Raw genomic sequence first — 15,048 nt, forward strand, 5'->3', positions numbered from 1 at the left:
GAAATAATTAGAGATCTTTAATTGGACTTCTCCATGTGGGTATAGGGAAAATAAAATAAATTACATAAAAGCAGCCTTATAAACAACTGTTACCGGCAGCACAATCCATAAATAATCCTATTTTGGAATATATCCAAAACAAGAGCAGAAGGGGAAAGGTATTGTTGGATGGAATAGTGAAATGGGATGGAATTTTTCACCTTTGGGATTATTTGCTGAGAGTAGCGGATGTCCTTCCATTAAGCTAAAACATAACATATTTAAACATCCTTTTACCTGCACATAAAAACACCTTATTTCAAGGTCGTGGGTCATTTAAATGTCATCTTTGAACTACTTTTGGCAGAGAGGGGGCTTTTAAAAAGACTTATAGCAGGGGTTCTCAAACTTCATTGCACTGCGACCCCCATCTGACAACAAAAATTACTACATGACCCCAGGAGGGGGGACTAAAGCCCAAGCCCTGCCGCTCCAGGCAGCGGAGCCGGAGCCAAAGCCCAAGCCGCACCAGCCTGAGCTAAAGCCCCTGGGCTGTGGGTTCGGCCCCAGGTCCCATCAAGTCTAACGCCAGCCCTGGCAACCCCATTACAATGCGGTCCTGACCCACAGTTTGAGAACTGCTGCCTAATACTATGGTCAAGTATGATTATTTTTATGGAAAAAATAGCGAAGTAGTCATTACCAAGGAGCCCAAAAATGCTATTGGAAGTGGAAACAGCTCCAAATGGGTGAGTAATTTGAGCTACCAAATAAACTAGACATATTTGGAAGACAATATACAAGACATTATGTAAGCATAAATATTATAATTCTGAAAGAAGGAGACCTTAACCAAAATCGTGGAAGGGTTGAATGAAAGCAAATGGCAAACCAGATGTTTTTGTTTAATGCTTCTGAGCGAAAGTTAGTGAAAGTGAAACAGGCGGTGTGAGAAGTGGGAGTTGAGAGGTATGTGGGGATGATCAGAATGTAGGACAAAGTAAAGGAAAGAGAAACAGGATGTGTGTGCAGGAGGTAGAAATTGAAGAAGGAAAGAGGAAGCTGTGGATGGGTGAATTTAGGGAATGGGGTGGTGTGATCAAGGGAGTGATGAATAGGGAATTTGGGCGCTCACTTGATCTCTTTTGGCAGAAGTAGTTGGTTAGGCCCCTGATCCTTCATTCCCCATTGATTGTCCAGGCCAAAGACAGCAGAAATGTGCTCTGACAGAGGTTCCCATGTGTAATGCTGCTATATCTGGTAGCTCACTGCTTATATACAGAATGAGAGAAAATGTCGTAATGAATTGTTGGTCACATATCACTGCATCATAACAGAGTACAAGATGAGCCTGGGAAAGGATAAGTGGTGAAATCCAACAGTTTCTACAACTTACAGGTTAATAAACCTTTTGGGGGATTCTGATTGAGCACATTCTTTTTACCAGCCTTTTATACTCATGCTCAAAATGCTTTATTTACATTGTAGATTTTTAGGTGTAGCCTTAGATTGTTCTAGCTTTTCTCCCCGATCACAGGGGGCATAATCAGAGGCAGCCTCTAATGGCTCTTCACCAGTGAAGAGCATTTTAGGGTGGCTTCTGAACAATGAACCTATTTTCCTTACCCTGCCAGAATCATCAAAATAGCATAAAAAGGACACAGTTGTTCTTAAATATCCTTGTAGGTCACCTTTAAGCCCTTTATTATGGCTGTAGTATGACAGGCCTTCTATAGGCCGATTCCCCCCCCCCGCCCCGCCCCGCCCCGCCCCAAACCCTCTCTCTGTTCCCCTCTCGATCACATTGAACAGCGCCACCATTTTCCGTGTTGCTCATATACATATTCTTGGCTTTATTTTTTGACTTTCCTTTGATCCAGGCTGCATCTAAATTTGCTGCATCTTCCTACACATCATTTCCAGGAGTGAAATCCTGGTCCTGCTGAAGTCAATGGCAAAATCCCCATCAACTTCAGTGGGGCCAAGATTTCACCCCAAGATTCAATCTTTCCTAACTGCCCACACTGCCAAAACTCTTGTCTAAGGCCATATCATCTTGTGCCTTGAATACAGCAGTCTCTCCTCTCTGGCCTCCCGGAAGTGTATTCAAAATGCAGCTGCTAAGATAATTTTCCTGGCATGTTGCTGTGATTGTCAACCTGCTTTTTTAACTCTCTCCTTTGGCTGTTTATCTTCGAACATGTCAAGTACAAACTGCTTGTCTGCATTGTCAAAGTTCTTCACATTTTAGCCCCACCATGCCTATCTGCTCTATTACGTTACTGCAATGGTTCTCAACCTTTCCAGACTACTGTTCCCCTTTCAGGAGTCAGATTTGTCTTACATACCCCAAGTTTCACCTCACTTAAAAACTACTTGCTTACAAAATCAGACATAAAAATACAAAAATGTCAGCACACTGACTGAAAAATTGCTTGCTTTCTCATTTTTACAATTATAAAATAAATCAATTGGAATATAAATATTGTATTTACATTTCAATGTATAATATATAGAGCAGTATAAACAAATCCTTGTATGAAATTTTAGTTTGTTCTGACTTTGGTAGTGCTTTTTATTTAGCCTGTTAGAATACTAGGCAGATATCTAGATGAGCTGACATACTCCCAGAAGATCTCCGCGTACCTCCAGGGAGAACAGCTGCCTTACACTCTGCCAGCCTCAATTGCCTGCTTATGGGCACTTACCACATACTTTCCCCAATTCAGCCCCTTACAAAGGAGTCCGAAACTCCCAGTCCAAATCTGTCAAACTACCAAGTGATCTTCCTTCAAGTCCCTCCTTAAATCTCACCTTAAATCTTCGGTAATGCATACAGAAAACTGCAATCTGGTAAGTGCTAAGCAGGTAGTGAGTTGTGTTTACTACAGTTCACTGCAAATTATATACACAGCTAGTCTATGCTAAAACAGCATATGTCATAAACATAAAGGGAAGGGTAACCACCTTTCTGTATACAGTGCTATAAAATCCCTCCTGGCCAGAGGCAAAACCCTTTCACCTGTAAAGGGTTAAGAAGCTAAGGGAACCTAGCTGGCACCTGACCCAAAATGACCAATGAGAGAGGACAAGATACTTTCAAATCTGGAGTGGGGGGAACAAAGGGTTGGTCTGTCTGTGTGATGCTTTTGCCGGGAACAGATCAGGAATGCAGCCTTACAACTCCTGTGAAGTTAGTAAGTAATCTAGCTAAAAATGTGTTAAATTTCCTTTTGTTTAATGGTTGGTAAAATAAGCTGTGCTGGATGGAATGTATATTCCTGTTTTTGTGTCTTTTTGTAACTTAAGGTTTTGCCTAGAGGGATTCTCTATGTTTTAAATCTGATTACTCTGTAAGGTATTTACCATCCTGATTTTACAGAGGTAATTCTTTTACCTTTTCTTTAATTAAAATTCTTCTTTTAAGAACCTGATAGATTTTTCATTGTTCTTAAGATCCAAGGGTTTGGGTCTGTGTTCACCTGTACAAATTGGTGAGGATTATTATCAAGCCTTCCCCAGGAAAGGGGGTGTAGGGCTTGGGGGGATATTTTGGGGGAAGACGTCTCCAAGTGGGTTCTTTCCCTGTTCTTTGTTTAACACGCTTGGTGGTGGCAGCATAGGGTTCAAGGATGAGGCAAAGTTTGTACCTTGGGGAAGTTTTTAACCTAAGCTGGTAAGAATAAGCTTAGGGGGTCTTTCATGCAGGTCCCCACATCTGTACCCTAAAGTTCAGAGTGGGGAAGGAACCTTGACAGCATAGTATTTGTTAGCCCATCTTTTCTCTTCCTGCTTGCCTCTCTTACTTGTTTGTTTAATCTACCTGTTATGTCTTGCTTTTTTAAGTTGTAAGCTCTTTGGGGCAGGGTCTATGACTTATATCCCATACGTTGCTGGAAAACAAAACCCCCACCTAGTGGTACCACAATATAAATGATTAATATTAAAAGATCCTCTTCATAGGTGTGAATTTCACCCTAACTACAGGATGTAAGGAACGAATCAATTAATTGCTGTGATATATCTTGATTTTAGTAAGGCTTTTGACAGAGTCATGCATGACATTCTCATAAACTAGGAAAATGTGGTCTAGATGAAATTACTACAAGGTGGATGCAAAACTGGTTGAACAACGTGTGATGTGGTGCAACTCAACACTGCGACACCCGCTCCTGGCTGTCCTGGGGTTCAACTCTGCTAGCCAGTGCTCCCTCTTCCGGTGGTGTCTCACCACCGTCACTCCCAGGACCGCAGCATCCTCTTCATGAAACAGCCCTCCAGCTGTGCCACACTCTGTGCTCCCCCTTCCGGGGGACCTGCAGTCATCTGTCCAGCCACTTCCCTCAGTGGCAACTGCAGCTCAATGTCTGGCCAATTCCTCAGTGGCAAGGGGTGGAGGGGAACGGATCCAGGCCCACCCACTACTCTGGGTGCTGGCCCAGGGACCCTGTAGATGGCCACCCTGCTGCATCCCCTCCAGCTCCTCAGCAGATCTCCCTGACCTACTTCCCCATGGCCCCAGCACCTTCTGTGCCTTTGCCTCAGGGCCTCAGCCTGCAGATCCCTGCAGCCCACCAGGAGCTGCCTTTTGCTCCCTCGGGCTCTGCCTGCAGCACTGCTCTGTCCAGGGTGCTTGCTGCCTTCAGCCTACAAGGCAGCCAGTCCTCCTCCCTCTTCAAGCTCTAGGGAGTGACTGAAGGTGCTTTGTCCTGCAGCTCTTCTTATATGGGCCTGCTGGGCTGTGATGGCTGCTCCTCCCAGCCCTTCTCTGGTTGGCTGCCTCCTGCGCAGCTTCCCAAGGGCTCTATTAACCCTTTGGAGCCCAATGTGGGCAGGCGCCCCATCACATACCCTCCCCCTTAAGACCGACTTCCCTGGTGGGGGGAGGTTACCTCCCCTGCTTCCCCTGCAGCTGTGCTCCCAGGGTGTCCATCTCCTGTCTGAGGTTCTCTATTAGGAGGAGCAACTTGTCATTCTCCTCCCTGGTGTCCCTAAATTTCTCTATGTGCACCTCTGCACTGTCTTGTGCAAGGCCAACTCGATGGCTTTCAGCCTCTCCCATAGCCCTGGCTCTTGCTCTGCTGGCTCTCCCGGTACCCCTTCTCCCAGGGTCTGAGTTCCCAGCTCCTTTCGATTGGTCTCTGTATAAGTCCCCACATCCTTCAGCTGGATGTCTAAGGGACTTATCCTTCTCTTCCGTTTCTCCTTTCTCTCCTGCCTGGCCCCTTTGGCCTTCTCCACCATCTTGGTGCACTCCCTCTGGGTATCTGGCACCTCCTTCTGTTCCTTTCTATCTCCTTTTCCCTTCTGCTGGCTTGGGTCCCCTTTCTCATCCCCAATCGGGATGCTGCCCTTCCCTGGGCTCCTGTTCTGTCTGTGAGGGCACTGCCTCTTCACATGCCTTGATTCTCCACAGGTGAAACAAGCATCCCCCCTTCCTTTTCTCTTCACAGGTCGGGGACCTTAGGGTTTCCCTGCTCTCTTTCCCTTGGGGATAGACTTCTCCTCTTCCCGATAGGGGCACACTCTATTCAAGTGTCCCCTCTATCCACAGACATAACACTGCCCTTCTTGGCCTTCTGGCCTGACCCTGGAACCTGTCTTCTTGCCCCAGGCTCTCTGGCCCCTGATCACCTCCTGGAGGGTCTTGAGCAGATAACGCTGCTCTTCTGCTAGTTGTCTCAGGCATTCCTGCAAGTATCCCACTGTGCCTCCCACTGTTGCTGCTGGTTCTCCAGGATCTGCCTCACCAGGGCCTGAATCCCTCTTGGTTACTCTTCAGCCCCCTTCATTGGAAGCGGCAACTCTGAGGTCCAGCCTGGGAAGGTGCACCTGCCTTCTGCCAAAAAGGCCCCCGTACATGGCAGCTCCATAGTTCCTTTACCCCCCAAGTATCCCTTAAATAGTCTTTCAAACTCCCCTTCTAACAGGGGCAGCTGTCAAACAGTCTCTGAGTCTTTCACTCAGTCCCCTTCCCTCAGGAGCGACTGAATGCCTACATTCGCCACCACATGTGATGTGGTGTGACTCACCACTGCGGTGCCCCCTGCTGCCTGTCCTAGGGATCGCGTCTACTAGCCGGTGTGCCCTCTTCTGGTGGCATCTCGCCACTGTCACTTCTGATCCAGGGACCCATGTCACTCCCAGGATCGTGGCATCCCCTTCATGACACAGCCCTCCGGCTGTGCCGCACTCTATGCTCCCCCCCGTGATTTTTAAGAACAGGGTAGATATGTCATGAATGGTCTAGGTATACTTGGTCCTGCCTCAGCATGGGGGATGGACTCGATGATACTTTGGGGTCTCTTAAAGCCCTACATTTTTATGATTCTGTGATTTCCCACAAAAGAGAAGATGTGGGAATCTTGGGTTGAAATCAATACTTTCCAGTAATAACTAAATGGAATAATGCAAATTCATATTTTCTTCTTATTATTTGAAGAGCAAAAATCAAATGATCATGTGGCTCTTGGTCCGCAAACTATATGCACCATGGCTTTGTGCCTCACTTAATCAGTTTCACCACACGCTGTGTTGGAGGAAAGTACAGCCAGACAGACTCAAGGAGAGAGAAAAATTATCTGGAAAATTGGTCTTTTAGTCATTGTGTGTGTTCACTCATCAAAAATACTCAATAGTGGGGACTGCCTGAATAAAGAGTGCAGTGTCAGGCTTAACATTCCTGCAAATGCTGCTGTTAACAGAAACTTAATTTTCTCCTGAACCTTTCAACTGTGGTATTCATTTCTTTTTCTATCAGAGAAATAGTCTGTTAAAACAGATTTCTTAATACCCCACTGTAAGGAGCTGCTGTTCAGTGAGAACAGACCCGAGAGGTCAGTGGGAGCAGGATCATGCTTTATATTACGATTACAAAAGCATATGGATGGGAAAGAAGTTCTATGCATAATGTACCCTTCTGAATAAAATATGCTGAAAATGCTTATCAGTCATGATGTTGGTTTAATGTCTTGGTTTGTATATGGGGGAAGCATATTAGGTAAATAAAATTATGTATTCAGCTCCTATTTCTGTCTTTTGCACCATTTTCACTTTCCTTTTGCAGGTGACCTTGAAAATAGTCTTTTCTAAAATATTTTTGTAATTGTAAGCATGGATATCTGTTGAGAAGTTTCATTAGTTTGACTGTTCTGCTGTTCCTACAGGGCTTCAGGAATATGTAGAGGCAGTGTCTTTCCAATATTTCATCAAAACACGATCATTAATTAGTGTTAAGGAGATCAACAAACAGCTAATATTTACAATGGAAGACGAAGAAGAAACAAACACGGTAAGAATTGTTTTGTTCACATGTGATGAGCTGGATTTATCCACTTTTATTTTCAAAGAAACCTTCCCATACTTAGTGTTTCTAATATATTTATCACATATTTTAACAGCTTCTGATGATCATTCCAATTTTTTATTTATAGGAAGCAGGCTCTTCATAAATACATAGTTGTGATTTCCTTGGTAATACGACATGCTAGGGAAATGTATTGGTGCCATAATAAAAGTCAGTCAAACTGCAGAGGCCTTCAGCCTACAGCTGGTTAGAGATGGTTAGTGCTGACAACATAATGGACTAACGAGGTTTTAAAGTTACAGAATACTGGCATCTGGTCAAGTAAGTCCAGGTACTGGTTTAACATTTGGCTGAACCATGTTTTTCATGGATAGTAGAAAAAACCTAGATCTGTGGCATGTGCCTTTTATTCATGGACCAGGCTGAGCCATTTTCACTGGGAAAAAGGGGCAGTATATTAGCATACCATTCGATAATTCTGGAGGAACTTTTCTAAATTTTGTAATGCATATTGCCTATATGATTATATCCAATAGGCACTCAAATATCATACTGATAGGGGTAGCATAAGAACCTAAATAGAAGAAGCAAATGAATGTAAGGGGTACCGTAACTTCAACTGATTAAGTCCCATTGCTCAACAATGAGCTAATTACAGGAGCCAACTGCAGAGAGTGATAAGAGAAAGGGTGTTGTCCTGTGTCACAGTTTTATCAACTTGCAATTTTTTTGCTATAATCAGTTAGTATTAAAATGCACGTTCTCTGTCCTAGCAAGGTCATGGATAACTCTCTTAGAATTAATCTTGAACTTCCCCCAGGGAACAGACTTGCTTTCCTTGCTTTCCTATGCCTAATACAGCATCTTCCATTTGTTGCCCTTCCTCGCTCCCCTGCCCATCCCTAAATAGAACATTTTGTATATGGCCAAAATACATCCTGGCAATCTTTCTTACGCAGCCTTTGGATGAACATTCTGTTTTTAAAATTTATATTTGGATGTAAAGTGGATCGATGTGGGGAATGCTTAATGTCACTTTAATTGCTGTTCTAATGAGACATTTGCAGTCTTTAAAGAGAAGAATCTCAAATGACACTGTATGAAGATGTATGTAGCTGTCCACATTGGATGGTCATACCGGGGGTCATCAGCATCAGTTATTTGGAAACCAAAGAAACAGCTGCAATTCCTCCCCAAAATTTTTGAAAAAAAAATAAAGTCTTAAGCATGCTATGATGCGATATTAGCATTGCCTCCAGAAAGTGACTGAACAGGTTTGTTCTGAGATGAAAGTTTATAGCTTATATAAAGCTATAGTATTATACTATATATTATTAATATTATTAATACTATAAGCTTATATAAAGCTTATAGTATTATTTTTTTTCTTTTGTAACATAATACTATAAGCTTATATAAAGCTTATAGTATTATTTTTTTTCTTTTGTAACATGGGTAACAGTGCACACATTTTTCCATGGGTTTGACTTCGTTTAATTTTTGGATGAATGACCAGCTGTTAAGGTCATGAATGAAACGCCAGTAAATACATTCATATCTCTAAGGGCTGGCCTTCACTACGGGGAGATTGACGTTGCTGCAATCGATGCAGCAGGGGTCAATTTAGTGGGTCTAATAAAGACCCACTAAATTGGCTTCAGAGCACTTTCGGGTTGACCCCGGTACTCCAGTTCCCAGAGAAGATTAAGGTAAGTCGACAGGAGAGCGTCTTCCGTTGACGCAGTGCATTTATTCATGTAGCTGGAGTAGTGTAACTTAGGTTGACTTACCCCCATAGTGAAGACAAGCCCTAAGTGTGGTCATAGAAATTAAACAGTATAACAGGTCGCTGCGTATATGTAGGACAAGAAAAGGTTTTATGGGATCCTGAAAATTAAGGAGTGTATTGTTGTGTAACTCCCCAGGAAGAGCTCCAGAGCAAAGTAATAGGTATGTATTGTGTTACGAATATACTAGTGAAAATGGTCAGTGCCATTTAGAGGTGTCCCTTATGCCACTGCTAGTTGAGCAATTGTAGAGAAAGTGGAACCACTGTTAGCAGATCCAAAGTACTCTTGTAACGTCAACTGGACACAAAGAGATTCAGTATTGCAGTCAGGTTGTTCAGAATTGAGAAATAAATAAATCCCTTCCCACTGGCACTGTAGGCATGCTGCACTCTTCCCCTAGCTGCAGGAAGAGAAACCTCTGTCACCACCTGAGCCCTTGGCTCCCTCTGTGACTGTAGTGCCTGCCATTATGTATCCTGTTGCCCTTGCCTTCCATCTCCAATGTCTGTTTGTGTGAGAGAGAGAGTTTCAGAATGTCTCTCTGTGTTTCCTGCTCTTTTCAGCTCACCTTTCAAAGGCCGCAAAGGAAAAAAGTCTTAGCCATTATGTTACTTTAGTTTCCAGATGAAAGTGTATTTTGCATTTTGTACATACCTCTGCCCAAAATTGTTGCTGAAATTTCATGGCGACAGTGATGCTTCAGCAGCCCAAAATGCCAAAAATGTTTGAGAGATTTCCTGGAAAAATGTTTGCCACTTTAACACAACATTACTAAGTCCTAATTGTACTCAGAAGTCTGTGTGTTGGGTAAGGTGCAAGTATCTTCATCGATAAATATTCTTTCTCCTGAAAGAAATGCTGTAAATGTAATATGTGGTGTCTTTAGATTGCTAGCCTTTTGAGTTGAACACTCAAGCAAGCAGCTGCATAACATTTCCAGGCAGCTGGAATTCAACTCTAGGTATAGTATTAAGCAAATGTCTCTAGAGAAGAGCAAACATCTTGAAGACAGATGTTCAAGGGCTGCCTTCCCTGAGCAATTTGAAACCATGATGTCTTAACATTTTAATACATTTCAGAATGGTCAGGCTTCAAATACTACCACTAACTGCAACAAGTGTTTTGTCCTGTTTGAAGTGTTGATAAGGGAGACTGGGAATTCTACATGGAAGAGCACAGCACCAGTTCTGCTGCTGCAGATAACTCATGGAAAACCATTTTATTTAGAAGAAATTATGTTGTAAATCATGCTTCTCATAGTTCTCTTCTTATATTCCTTACTACTAAGGATATTTGCAAGGAAATCAGCTCTTTATTTGAGTTCATCTGCTCCTGCTGAAGGCAGAACCCTCTGTGACCTACTCACGTTCACAACAAATTGTGATGTCAGAAATACAGGGTTTCTGACTTCATGTGGAGAAAAAGTAGCAACAGCAGATGAACTCTTAAGAACAAAAAATCAGTTTTTCATATACCCTAGATGTCTTGGAGATATAGAATGTGGGAAGAGATATACAGAAATTATATGATTTAGGAGCAGAATCGCTTCTTGATAAAACATTATTTCAAGTACTCCATGAGGTATTGGTTACTTTTAATAAGATTGAAGAATAATGGATCTGGAGAAAATTCCAGAGCAACACATCCATTTATTCTTGAGTCCTGCTTTTCATGGTAACTACATTTTGAAATACTGGATTGTATTACAAAATGGTAGGATTTATTTTTCCTAACCCTGGCTCTTACATTGACTTCTGCACTAGCATTGGGCAGGTCAGTTAGGGCCAAATTTTTAAACCTGGCGGCCTGAGGTCTGTGCACAAAAATGTAAATGCAAGTAAACTTATATGCAGAGACAAATTTGGTAACTATGTGTACAGATATAGATGGTAGATATAGGGCCTGGATCTCTGTCTTCAGTGTTTACAAATGTTTGTTTATGCATTTGCCACTGTTTTCTCATCTGTGAAGTGTAGAAGATACTTTTGTACCTTACAGGTGTATATAAGGGTTAATGAATTTATAAAGTGCTGTTGAAGCCTAACCTGCTAGTATACAGAAATACTATGTAGTTTAATTTTACTGAACGTTTTTCAATTGTTGTTGGCCTACAGTTATGCCAGTTAAGACAATGTGTGTTTAAACTGGTGCAAACCACCATTTCTTTATTTTTCAATATTCTGTCTTGTGTTTTGTCCTCAGCCCTCCTCCAATCCATACGATAAGCAGCTGTGCACTTGGAGCCTGAAGGTAACACCTGTCGATTACCTGCTGGGTGTGGCTGATCTAACAGGAGAGTTGATGCGGATGTGTATTAACAGTGTTGGAAATGGTGATATAGACACCCCTTTTGAACTGAGCCAGTTTTTACGTCAGATTTATGATGGTTTTTCCTATATTGGCAACACTGGACCCTATGAAGTGTCTAAGAAACTATATACCTTGAAGCAGTCTCTGGCCAAAGTAGAGAACGCTTGCTATACATTAAAAGTGCGGGGTTCTGAAATCCCAAAGCACATGCTGGCTGATGTGTTCTCCACCAAAGCAGAAATGATTGACCGAGAAGAGGGTCTTTCCTAAAACAGTGAGACAATCATGGCCCTGGGATGTACAGTTGGAAGCCTGTTAATATTTGGGTTTGTTTTCAATAGACCCTTGTCATGACTTTTATGTAGTGATGTTTTTAGTTTTACTTAGCAGAGCAAGATTATTTGCAAAGGTAACTTGTAACCAAAAAAAAAAAAACAAACCCTTAACATAATGTGTAAGTGAACAAATATTTGAATCTCTCCTCTGTGGGAAATCTCCTGTTTTCCTCCCCTCTGTGTGCTGTCATAATGGCTAATTGTCAATGCTGCACTCAGTGTTGGTGTCTTTCTGTGAAATGGACTCACTTCAAACTGTCTGGGCCACTGCATCAGCTTCAGTGATCACATGATGCTCAGAGCAGGTTGTGAATAATTGACTTTTGTGATTCTGCATTACCCATAGATATCTCTTGGGCTCCACACCTTAGTGTAGCCTGTTTCTGTGTACCCCCATGTCAGAATGGGGTGGGGCGGGCAGGCAAAGCCTGGAGAAGCAGTAGCCTCATGTTTTAATCAGAGCAGAACAAACCCAACCTCCCAGCATCTAAACTACCCTGGTCTTTGATCCAATAGATTATTGGGATCAGAATGTTTTTATAGGCCCATTTCAGCATACTTCTCTGATGCTGGATCTCCATTGTTTAATTCGTATTTGCTTAACTCAAATGTTTATCTCAATGGAACTGAAATTGAAGCAGAGCCAAAGGTACTGTGAACCTGTAGTTTGGCTGACTAATATTTTTGAACATGAAACTGAAATTAAAAGTTTTCTGCTCACTGATAAAACTCATAAAACCTGGTAAATATTGCTATATACTGGCCATTTCAGGGCTCACGGCTTTATTTTAGGTCTGCCTTGTTGCCTTACTGTTTTGGCATCAGTTAGAAAATCCTTTAAAAGATTGAATGCATTGTTTTAAATTTAAAGAATAAAAGCTTTAACTGATGCAGAATCTTAGTTTGCTGAATAGACCTGTTCTTGCACAAGTGCAGAAACCTAGCCAAACAAGTTTATCATGGATAATTCAGCAGTAGGACAGACTTGTTGCTTGATGCTGGTTGCATGCTTGTCACCTAAGAGGATACATGGTTAAAGACAGTGGGTAGAATTCTGCCCTCCACTATATTTGTGGAACCCCAAGGGACTCCAGTGGAGTTGAACTGGTGTTAGCGAAGAAAGAGTTTGGTCTCGTGTGTTTAACTGAGATGTGACTTATCCCTTTGAAATGTGTTGCCTTGTGTGTCTTAATACTATTATGAAATAGAAATTTCAATAAAAATAAGGCAGACAGGCACATTCCCTGCATCTGTTTGGCATTCTTGAGCTCATTGGCAGATAATCTGAATTCTCACTTGTGTCCAGAGTTGTGGAAGCCCCTTGAAAATGTATATTATGCTGAGGGGAAACAGCAGATAAAATAATATGCTCTTAAAAAAAAAAAAGGGTACTCCAGGAAATAGGCCCCTCAAGCACAAATGAAAATACTGCATGTTTTTTATTTCCACTTCCATATGATGTAGTAGTGCCAATATTTTTCCTGTTAACATGGTGTGTCCTAGTTAACTTGGGTCATCTGATATATGACCAGAACAACAGTTACTTACAGTGTTTATCACAGGTTTTCCCATTGTTTCCATGTAAAGCAATATTTGGTGAGTTGAAAAAGGAGTGATTTTCCAATTGTTTAATACCTTTTTAAGTGCTTTTTTTGAACAATAAAATCATTAAAAAGTTATTGTGAATGAATGATAGTTCTTTTACCTCTCAGTCCTATTTGAGAATACTTGACTAGTAATAGTTGAGTGCATTCCATTCTTACAGTTCAGGACTTTATTCAGAGGTCTGACTCATTCCCCATACTTGTACCTCATGATTGGCATTCACCAATACATGATCTCATCATTGTTTCTCCCCCCATTAATTTTATCCTGCTAATTAAAAAATAATAATGCAGCTATGACTGCACATGGGCCTTCCATGTGCATAGTCAAATGTAGAGCACTTAAAGAAGTTGACACTCTGATGGCAAGACAAGTTTATTTCAGGGATGAATAGACAACAGTACCAAGTGGCTGTGCCTGTTGTATCTACAGCCTGATTATGCAGGTGTGCTGAATACCTAGAGCTTCAGTTGAAGCTGGTGAGAGTATGGTACTCCATCATTTTGGTAGGATGGAACTTACATCTCTCAGAAAACTTGCAGTAAGATGTACTTGTCTGAAGCAAAACCATGAAGAGAGAACTGCTAGAGGCACCACGAGATGTTAAACGGAAGTCTCTTCTGTCTGTTCTGGGCAGCTAGCCGATAGGAATTAAAATGATCATATAGGCAGTGTTTCCCTCTTTCAGTAAAACAGATTCTAAAGCCCAAGCTGCTGCATTTGCCATTGATGAGCACATAATGGGTACCATATTTCACAGAACAGCCACTGCACTAGTACCATCTCTCATTGCTTTTAAAGCATTTGGAAACCTTTGAATACAAAAGGAGCAATTCTTCTCTTTGCACAGTCTCTTAAGAACAGTTCCACATTCTGCCTAATATATATTGGGTTTAACAATTTTGAGATTGGAATAAACTTTCAGCATGGCTACAGAAGATATTTAATTTTTGTAAATGACGTCAGGCATGATTTTTAAGCCTCTTAGGGGCTCTCCTGTCCAGCAAATCAAATCCATGAGTAATCATTAGTAGGAACAAAGTGTGTGTGCTATATTAAAGCACCATGACAGACGGGAAATAGCTAATGGCTTGCAAACCTCTTGCTCAAGGAAATATTCCCCCCGCCCCCCAACAATTAGACTGTAGTTGTTTGAAAAGTGACATCATTTATCAACAAAACAAGCTGCTAAACAAGCAATGGCAGTTTTCCCATTTCTTATCCCATTACTCTGTGGAGCCATTGATATGCTTGGTATTGAGCCAGAACAAGGTGACATCATAGCAGATGTTTCATGAAGGCTGTCTTGCGTGCTAAAATCATCTGCCTTTTAAAAATCCTCTTTCTCAGAGAAGTGAATTTTCTTTTTTGTTCACATTTGTACAGAAACTACGCAGTTGCAATGGGGAAAAGAAACCCATCCATATTCTAGCTTTCCTTAACTGCCAGTGAAGCTATGTAAGAGAACAGCTCCCTGTTGACAGAACATGTAATAATATTTCGACTTGCTGTCTTGGTTATTTTGGTTTTGCACAAGGTTTACCATAATCACACACATACATTTTAAACTTGGTATCTATACAGTACCCAAAATGTATATAGTGCTTTATGGAATATAGAGCAGACGTGGCCTTTGCCCCAAGGAGTTTACAATCTGAGATTAGACCAAACAGAGCAAGGAAGATGGCAAGTAGAAGGGAGGAGATGGAGAGGAAGGGAAGAT

General features: G+C 41.8%; 1 protein-coding gene across 2 annotated transcripts in view; it reads left to right on the forward strand.

Moving 5' to 3' along the window:
* Positions 1-13,329, forward strand: part of TSNAX (translin associated factor X) — a 43,633-nt gene extending 30,304 nt beyond the window's left edge. For both annotated transcript variants that reach the window (XM_074948836.1, XM_074948837.1), the window contains exons 5-6: positions 7,146-7,270; positions 11,278-13,329. In XM_074948836.1, the coding sequence (XP_074804937.1) occupies positions 7,146-7,270; positions 11,278-11,655 (503 nt within the window). In that variant the 3' untranslated portion in view covers positions 11,656-13,329. The remainder of the gene's footprint in view (positions 1-7,145; positions 7,271-11,277) is intronic.
* Positions 13,330-15,048: the final 1,719 nt, after the last annotated feature.

The sequence above is a fragment of the Natator depressus genome, chromosome 3, assembly GCF_965152275.1.
Source record: "Natator depressus isolate rNatDep1 chromosome 3, rNatDep2.hap1, whole genome shotgun sequence".
NCBI lineage: Eukaryota > Metazoa > Chordata > Testudines > Cheloniidae > Natator > Natator depressus.